This window comes from Triticum dicoccoides, chromosome 7B (genome assembly GCF_002162155.2).
Source record: "Triticum dicoccoides isolate Atlit2015 ecotype Zavitan chromosome 7B, WEW_v2.0, whole genome shotgun sequence".
Lineage (NCBI taxonomy): Eukaryota > Viridiplantae > Streptophyta > Magnoliopsida > Poales > Poaceae > Triticum > Triticum dicoccoides.
In genome coordinates, this window is record NC_041393.1 from 397,278,137 (window position 1) to 397,288,162 (window position 10,026).

The 10,026-nt window shown below is 40.8% G+C and overlaps 1 protein-coding gene across 1 annotated transcript in view; it reads right to left on the bottom strand.

The window, feature by feature from the left end:
* Positions 1–4,468: 4,468 nt before the first annotated feature.
* LOC119336809 (probable UDP-arabinose 4-epimerase 3) overlaps positions 4,469–10,026 on the bottom strand; it is a 6,374-nt gene continuing 816 nt past the window's right edge. Inside the window, exons 2-11 of the mRNA XM_037608886.1 lie at positions 9,203–9,341; positions 8,125–8,249; positions 6,966–7,079; positions 6,758–6,865; positions 6,577–6,668; positions 6,178–6,319; positions 5,785–5,879; positions 5,581–5,710; positions 5,249–5,393; positions 4,469–4,980 (exon numbers count right to left, since the gene is read on the bottom strand). Of these exons, the coding sequence (XP_037464783.1) occupies positions 4,754–4,980; positions 5,249–5,393; positions 5,581–5,710; positions 5,785–5,879; positions 6,178–6,319; positions 6,577–6,668; positions 6,758–6,865; positions 6,966–7,079; positions 8,125–8,249; positions 9,203–9,242 (1,218 nt within the window). The 5' untranslated portion in view covers positions 9,243–9,341 and the 3' untranslated portion in view covers positions 4,469–4,753. The remainder of the gene's footprint in view (positions 4,981–5,248; positions 5,394–5,580; positions 5,711–5,784; positions 5,880–6,177; positions 6,320–6,576; positions 6,669–6,757; positions 6,866–6,965; positions 7,080–8,124; positions 8,250–9,202; positions 9,342–10,026) is intronic.

Sequence of the window (10,026 nt, forward strand, 5' to 3'; positions counted from 1 at the left end):
GAGACTCAAGCAATACAATCCATCATATTCCGCACCAAATCCCTCTCTCCCATCTAATAGTTACCAACTTGTCTTGCCTATGTCACATAAAGTTCCCAATATTCGGCAAGTCTTGGTATTGCCAATATTTGACAGCAAACCAATCATGCTCTGCAATCCTTATGTGTTGCCCTCGTCTATTTCTCATCCAATCTCTTGGGTTGCGCCACAAGGGATTTTAAAAATAATAAATGTTGATGCTAGCTTTTTTTTGAGAAAAATTCTAATATACTCATCATCAATTATGATAGTACAACGAATACCAGAAATAATAAAAATTACATCCAAATCCGTAGACCATCTAGCGACGACTACAAGCACCGAAGCGAGCCGAAGATGCGCCACCGTCATCGCTCCTCCCTCCCTGGAGCCGGGCAAAATTTGTTGTAGTAGACAATCGGAAAGTCGTCGTACTAAGGCCCTATAGGACCAACGCACCAAAACAACAACCGTTGCCATTGAAGAGAAGTTTAGATCGAAAGGATCCAACCTGTAGACACAAGAACACACACGAATAAAGACCGGATCCTTGTGGATCCACCGAAGACAAACGCCGACCGAATCTTGTGAGATCCGCTGGAGACAAACTTCCACGCGCCCTTCGATGACGCTAGAAGCATCATCCGGACTGTTGACGCTATCTTTGTGGAGGAAATTTTGCTAGTGTTGGTGTGGTAGTAAGAGATCGTGATGGGTGGTGCTCCTCTCATCTCGGGAATTCCTGCCACGCTACACATCTGTGGAGCAACAGGTGATCCGGCCTTGTATTATTTGGTTGTATATATTTTGGTTACTTGGCATAAGCATTCCGCTATGGAAACTGATTGCCAGTTCGTCAAAATTTACTAGTCTAATAATGCCTTGGACAGATCGACTTGTGTACTTGAAGAGGGAATTGTTAGGAGTTCTTGCTCTAATTCCTCGGTGCACTGTAGAGAAGTTCAAACGAGAGAAAACAAGGTGGCCCATGAGATTGTTGGGTTTGTTCAAATCATAGAGTTAATGGGTTGTTACATGGGGATGTCCCGTCCCACGTGATGATATTTGTAATGAACGATTGTAATCTTTGTCCTAATTAATATATGGAGTGTTTCTTTTAAAGGTGACAGGACGGAAAAGTACAAATTTTATAATTGCCTCTTGAACATAATTCCAACAAAAGTTGTAAGAAATGAACGGCTAACCCAAAAATAACCATGTTATGTTTCATCTTCTCAAAGTTACATCCTTCTATAATCATCAAGACCATTCAATGAAATTCCAAATTTGCCAAAAATATCCCTATAAAAAACCTAATAGAACTCTATCCAGATTAGAAAATAAATTAGAATAATAAATTCAGTCAAAATTTAGGACGATGCAAACAATTCTAAAACACAAAGCTTCCATATCGTCCTAACCTTTGTTCTCAATCTACTCACATAATTACTTTTATAGAGTAAGTAAGTTCAACATAATATTCGCTTAGCCGGTATTGTACATCGTCAATAATAGGTACCCCGCGCTTGTGATAAGTATCTACATTTTAACACTCAAGTACATAGTGAAGTCATAAAGAATACTAAAAACTCGATTCATCATCTAAAACAAAAGACAATCTTCCTTGTACCGTTGTTATACGAACGCATCTATAATTCTTACCTCATGGCCAGGGTAGGGGGAGGGCTAAAAACTCAAAGTAGATAGTGAAATCGTAAAGAATACTAAAAACTCAATTCATCTTCTAAGACAAAAGACAATCTTCTTTGTATCGTTGTTATACGAACGCATGTGTAATTCTTACCTCATGGCAAGGGTGGGGGAGGGCTACAACTTTAGCCCAGAGATGAAGCCACGTACAGTTGTGCAGTCAATTGACTACGCAACTTTTTGGCCAAAAGCCCGAAACAACATATACATCTAGAAATTAATGCCAAATTGTTTTAAAAAAATCATATGAACACATATATTTGGCCACACAAATTTTAGTTGATGAAGTCTTGTATCGCCACTGCTTTAACACAACCCCAAAACATAAGAAAGCATGTGTGCACTATTAGGTCCAATCCAGCATCCCTTGGCCCACCTCCTTCTTTTTGAGAATTCCTGGACTCGCCCCTGTCTCGTGGGCTCTATACAATGAAGCATTGAGATCCATATTTTTTTTGCCGGAAATACTTTCGCTCTATTCATCTTCAATTATGGTAGTACAACGGACACTAGAAATAATAAAAATTACATCCAGATCCGTAGACCACTTAGCGACGAATACAAGCACTGAAGCGAGCCGAAGGCGCGCCGCTGTCATCGCCCCTCCCTAGCCGGAGCTGGGCAAACCTTGTTGTAGTAGACAGTCGGGAAGTCGTCGTGCTAAGGCCCCATAGAACCAACGCACCAGAACAGCAACCGCCGCAGATGAAGAGTGTAGATCAAAAGGATCCAACTTGAATACACACGATCGAAGACGAACGGCGAACATATCCGAGCAAATCCACCAGAGACACACCTCCACACGCCCACCGATGATGCTAGACGCATCACCGGGACGCGGGCTACGCGGGAAGACCTTTATTCCATCTTCAGGGAGCCGCCGCCGTCTCGTCTTCCTGAGTAGGACATAAATCCTAACAAAGCTCGAAAAAAGATCTAAAAACGGAGCCCTCCCGTCGGCAAGGGCCCCGAACCACTCCGCCTCCATGACCCTCCCTAAGGCCATCGGAGTCGGGACGGACCGGCACCGGCGCCGGCGGGAGGCAAAGAACCCTAGCTTTTTAGGAGACGGCGGCTGGCTAGGTCATGTACGTCGAGATCCACATATTTTATATCTCTACACGACATAGCATTGTACTCATCCTGGTGAGCCAGTTATTTAACTTGTATTGATTCATGTTAGGCATCGAAATGACTTAATGATAAAGTAATACTTGACCCTAGACTACATTGACCTTGTTTTGACATGGCGATTCTATAGAATTGACGCGTGTTAAGTTAGTATGCTAACACGAAGGTGATGGAAATATTTGAATCTCAAAGCACGATCTGACATTATATCTAGGGATATCGACTCAAAAGGGGGCATTAATATAGCCCACCGGTAATACTAAAAAAAGCCTAGGGGTAGCAACATTTTTTTCCTTCTGTTTTAGAACAAAAGGAGAACTTCCAACAACCACTTAGTGACGACAATCATTGTCGAAAAATTGATAGAACTATAAAAAGTGAAATGCCGGGCTTTTAGTTGGTAAAGGTTGACTACAAACCAAGCATGCCTTTAGCATATGTGAACCTCCTAAATCCTAATGAGCCAGCAGTTGCTTGCAAAGCACGGGCAAATCCCGACCATACCCATCTACAACAATTGTACACATAAAAAGAATCACTTCTTTCTGTTGTAACATTGTCTCGCTGCGTTTTTTTGGTTAGACGCTTTATTTACTTAGGACTGAAGAAAATACAAATTTGAACGCATGTTCTCTAAAACGTCGTTGTATATTTCTGCAACGGGTGCACTCCTTCAGGTTAACAATACACATCGCACACTATTACACCGTGATTCATCTCGCAAAAATATTTTTATGTCACATATTACATCTTTCTGCTAGTAGTAGTACGAGTATGTTTTAAGCACAAATGTATTCGCAAAAAAGAAAAGGCACATCAGAAATGAAAACATGTGTTTCTGGATAGAGACACACCGTAGGCCAACTAGCATTCTTTTTTTCGAAACGGCATTCTTTTTTTTTTTTTGTGGCAACCAATTGGGAGACTTGGCGTGACAGCCAAAAAGAGAATTGCCCGCAGGGGTAGGTAGGTACTTTGCCCAACCCATATGTGTTCTGTTGCGCAGGGTACATCTACCTGTTTGGTCGCCTGTTGCTGCAGCCAAGTGGCTGTTCAGTCATCTATATTTTTCTCCGTGTTTAGACCACACACACACAGAGAGAAACCCTCAAAAGAGCACTGCTCACCAGACTGCTGGCAAGACCTCACTACTGATTGCCCTACATAAAAGCATGTGTTTAGTCAGAGATCAAGCTGTTGTTAACTTGCGGCAACTTACCTAACTATGCAGTTCTGATACTATTAGGCCTGCAGATTTCCGTGGCATTTCTTCTTTTTGTTCTTCTGATTTGGTCAGCATTTTTGCAGACTTTTGACGAAAACCTCGCATTCCAAACATGCCTGCATATATTTTGTTCAGATGGAGGATGGCTGGTCACCATGCACGTCATGTTCCCATAGAGCCATCTCTGCAAGTTGGAACACATGAATTCAACACATTTTTACATGTGAAATTCATGTGCCCGGATACATCTCGAATGATATAGTATGATAGTACAATTTTGCATTTTTTCATGAGGCTGCACAGCACAAAAAAAGTGCAAAAACAGCATGAGAAGTGGGCAAAATATTTTGCATAGCCAAACACAGCAAGGATTTCACAGCCGGCTTCCGTTGACAACCATCAGATTTGAATGGCACAAGAAATGTACTTCACAGTTCTTTCAATCAAGCAATTTGCTCTTACAGGAATGCTTACAGGATTTCCAGCATATCCAGATCGCTTATATTTCCACTAGGAAAAAACAAACCTTTTGAAAACAGAAAAAAGAAAAGAACAGATTAAGAACGAAGCGACTTGGCAAGGAGTATAGAGCACCAAGATCCTATACCACTAACTACAGAATCAACATGTATTAACGGTTTCAGCGGAGTTATTGATTGCGAGCTATATCTAATTTGCCCCATAGCCACGCGGATGCGACTTTTGCCACCTCCATGCGACAGACAGGCTTTCCTTCAGATCGGTGTGTTGAGCAGTCCAGTTGAGCTCACTGTTGATCTTGGTGGGGTCACTGAATACTTCAGCATAGTCTCCTGGCCTCCTGCTGAGGTACTCAATTTTGATGTCAACCCCAGTTGCCTGCTTGCAGGCATCGACAAACTCCTTAACGGAACGGCCTGAATAGAGGAGAGGGATATGGGCATGATTTGACAGTACAACTTCAGTTAATTCTTCAAGTATGATAACATAATTGCATAACCTTTACATGTGTTTTTTTTTTCTAATGTAAGATCAGTAAAGAATACTCCTTTGGTTCTTCTCAACTAACTCTTTGCATGTTCTTCTATGCCAATTTCCATATACAAATGATATGCTTTGTCCTTGTGTGAGCAAAGAATTAACTGTGATTAAGTAAAATTAGAAAGAAATCTAGTATTGTCAAACCTCTTCCAGTGCCAACATTATAAATGCCAACTCTGCTAGGCTCTGCCTTGTTGAGTGCTTTCACATGAGCATCTACTAGATCTGTGACATCAATGTAGTCTCTTATGCAGGTTCCATCAGCTGTAGGATAATCTATCCCTTTAACCTGCAATTGATTTGTCAAAATCCATCAGCTTCATCCCTTACTCACTGATTGCACTTAAAACACAGGCGTGCTACTTACTCTGAAGCAGAGAGCATAAGCATTATATATCATATTAATATTATAATCCAAACATGCACAACTTGATACGCGAACCTGCTCCAGTCAATATACAAAAAAAAGAAAATACCTTCAATCCTGAAATGACTCCTAGTGCTGCATCAAAGCATGCTCCAGATATTCTTCCATGCTCTCGTAGCTCAGGCCTAGGAGCCTCACCTAATCTTCCCTCCGGGTCTGATCCAATGACATTGAAATATCTAAGACAAAAGTTTTCATGTCAGTCAAAGTCAATTCTGTGTTCATAAATTCCTAACTTGTACAAATATCCCACCTTAAAATCATGACAGCCATATCTGTTCTCTTTGAGAAATCTAGTATGATGTCCTCTGCCATTTTCTTGGCTTTTCCGTAGGGGTTAATTGGCAACTGTGTAAAGATACATATAAAGCAATTAGGAAAATAATACCAAAAATATCGGAATGTTCCGACAAGGTAAATAGATTTTTTTTCCGTGAATACAGGTACATACATGAAACTAGCAATAGCAAAGTAAAGAGTAAAATATTTTAAGTAGCAGCACTGAATTTTGCCTTTTCAATAATTGGAAGATGAAATACCCAGAAACATTGCCTTCATAAGGCCATCTTAAAAATAGTCGCCTACACTAGAAGCCATGTTAAAAATAATCGCCTGTACGTCTACAAGTCATCTTAAAAATACCTACCTGAGGTGTGGTTTCTATTATAGGCATCTTCTCTGGTTCTCCATAAGTTGCACAGGTACTAGAGTAAATAAGTGTCTTGACTCCATGAGAAGCCATAGCCTCCAAAATCAGTAAGGTGTTTGATGTAATATTGTGATAATACCTGCCAAGTAGTCGAGACTGTCAAATCTATAACACCATTATCTGGAGAACTACAAAATATTCAAGTACATGATTGAGGGGTTGACATTACAGTGCTCCATGGACTAATTACAACATTAGTTTTTTGGAAGGAAAGGAAATTGAGTGTCTTTTTCCCTAGAAGAATATGTTTAGGTCATTCTACCCAAGTGCATGTGTAAGGTGGGTGAGGCTTTAATAGGTGAAGTGTGTCAAACTGTCAATGAGGTGATGGCTTACCTAAGGGGTTCCATTGTACTCTCACCCACATAGGCAACAGCCGCGAAGTGCATCACAGCATCAAATGCATTTTCAGAAAATATCTTGTTGACCTGGAGTCCGGTTAAGTGAATAACAAGAACAATATAACTGTGAAGGAAAACATGCTGCAGGTAGTGTTATAAGCATAAAATTAGGATACAGATTTTTGATCCCCAAGATCTGCATAGATGAATTGAAGTCTCCCAGGCTCCGGAAACAATTCTTGGAGAACCTTCACTGCTCCTTTATTTCCTCTAGAAAGATTGTCCTACAAGAATAAACATAACTTATCATCAAGGATGAAGATCCACCGAATGAATCACTCCTTCAGATATTCAACAATTCCACAGAAAGATAAACGGAATTACCACAATGGTAACTCGATAGTTGTCTTTTAATAGCCGTAATGAGGCATGTGAACCAATATAGCCAGCTCCTCCTGTCACTAAGACATGGGTAACCCCAGGTTCATGACGAGAAAACTGCAGCAGTACATGAACCAAAATCAGCTCTACAGTTGTGAATTTAAGTGAATATAAATATAGTAATACCATGATAATGTAATCATAACAAAGAGGACAAAATAAAGGACCTTGCATGAAGTGATGAAAAGCGTGAGCAACAGAAGTTGATACACACTTTACTTTCCTATCCAACACTTCGAATCAAATTGGAAAGTAAATGATTTTTGTCTGGCTCGTCTATTAATAACTCAAAAAAATTCTTCAGCTCCAGTGATATCATACCCAAGCTTCACCACACACATATGATGCAAATTTATATATGTATACATCAGGTAGATATGACCATACACAAAGTCAATGTAGTTTTTTAACTGCAATTAGCAAAAGCCTTTAAAATGTCATACAAAAAAAAACACTGCGCCATATAATTAAACTGTAGTTTCAGAGATCTGATATATCTACATCTGCAAATTCACCAAATAGTTTTTCTTCAACAGGAAAGAGTCAGGGGTATTTATTGAGATGGCTTAGCTGTCATAATATACGACTACCACCTTATTGATGAAAGATCCAATTTGTTAGGATGCATTAGGCCCACAACTTACCAAACCAAGAAGTCGCAACAAACAGTCATGGAAGTTCAAGTTGGACCATGACCTAATGTAAACTACAAAGCAATGCAAAGACTATTGGCTGGAGGGATGTCACTTTCATCATCTGCTTGCCAGCACTACTAAGAGTAGCTAATATGCGTGTGGACAAAACTAGAATATTTATCATTCTTTTTATGTTTATTATACAAGGATGTATTCAATAACCCAAGTGATGACATGCTTTTCTGTTACGCCTACAGTTGCTTGAGACCAAAACAAACTATTCGATGAAGTGCCCAGCAAGAAAACAAAAAAAAGGAAGGAACTTAGAAAGGTGTAATCAATACCTATAGGTAGATATGTGGCCTTTAATTTGTGTGCTATTAAACGTGGGAAAAAACTGATCCCGAAAGCAAATTCAAAAGAATATGATTGGAGGGAAAAGGATAAGAGATACGTAGACATCTTACCACACTATTGCCACCAAAACCAGGAGATTGCTTCAGAACAAATATACAGAGTGCTATGAAGAGCAGGGCCACAATGACTTTCCCAATATTATGTGGTTTACGCCTAGCATCAAAGTACTCCATCCCTATCAACAACAAAAGTAGAGACCATAAGGGAAACGACCATAAATGTAATCATTACGAATTTATGCTAGTTGATTAAGCTGAAGCATACTCGTGATCAGACCAATGGAGCAACCTAGTCGATTAGAACAATGTATAAGAGAGAGATGAACCTCACAGAAAATAATTTTCTCTTTGTTAAATATATGCAGTAACCAGTAAGTATACTTTTGACTTGCTTGAAATGTGATCGCAACAAAGTGACAGCTTTGCTTAAAGGCTAAATTGGTATGGGTGCACATGTCCAGTTGACTTCAGTTCAAATACTGCATCTAATTGCTTTACTTTCACTTGCCTACCTTCCTAGCAACTTACATCTTTAATGTCTATGTAAGGAGCCTTACTTCAGGCAGAAGAAACACCACTGAAAACAGTGCCAACAGAAACAATACGGGGCTGTTTGGTTGGTGTCCATGCCAGCCCTATCAAAACGAAGGCTTGCCAAAATTTTGGTGCAGGAATTTGCCGCCAGGGATTCGACCGCTGGCTACTACAGAATCACATAGTGTGACCAAATAATTGGCAACGATCCAAAAATTTGGCCATGATCCAAACGCACGCCGGCCTATTGGTCAACGGCCAAAACTTTGGAAGGGCAGCCGTGGACTGCCATCCAAACAGCCCCTACGACTTTCAGTGTGAAACAGCACAGTATCACTAACAGTCATGCTAAGCATCACCGTGGAAAGCTAAGCATGCACTTGTGCACCAAGTGAATCCCATTGTAAGCTCTAAAAAAAGACAGCTTTTTCAGGTGGAGTATTGAAAATAATAATATCACATTGTATCATGGGGCATGGATTCGATAGACAAATTAAGCAAAAACAATGCCCACCCACAAAAAGCCATGGCAATTAGGTGTATATATATATCTAAAGAAACAGTAATAACTAAGATGAAGGGCACAGAGATCTACCAGCCCTAGGCTGTGTTCCCCTCCTGTTTACAGGGACCATGTAAGAATTCTTCTCCTTGAGACGAACTAGCCAATGGTGGAACCTCTACTCGCCGCCGCCACTGCCGCCGCCTTGATCTTTCTGCCAATGGCGGAATCCCTAGAGAACCAGCACACGGCATGTGTCAGTCACAAGGACACAAAAAATCACCCCCAGAGCAAGCGAATGATAAGAATCCCCATGGCCATAGGGCGGCCAATTCCAACAGGGCAAGAACAGCATTGCAATTCCAAACAAGGATCAACAGCATTAGATAGAGCATTGGGCACCAATTGGCCAAAACAAAAACAAAAAAACAGGTCCAAAAGTCAATTCGCCGGTCTTGATCTCGAATTCAGAAAAGGACAAAACGAAATTAAAAGCGCAAGATCTCGAGTTCAAGAGAGTGCCGCCGGGATGGAGTTTTCAGGCGTGGCAACCGCAGTAGATCCGAAGAGAGCAGCACGGAACAGCGACGATAGAAATCGAAGCACATTTACTTATTATTATTACCTTATATATCCTCCAGGAAAAAAAAATCGCAAACACGAACAGCACGAAGAGAAGAAGCCAATGCATCAGAACCCCAGCAATCCCCAAAACGCATCGACCCCCCGCCGCCTTGATCTTTCTGCCAATGGCGGAATCCCTAGAGAACCAGCACACGGCATGTGTCAGTCACAAGGACACAAAAAATCACCCCCAGAGCAAGCGAATGATAAGAATCCCCATGGCCATAGGGCGGCCAATTCCAACAGGGCAAGAACAGCATTGCAATTCCAAACAAGGATCAACAGCATTAGAT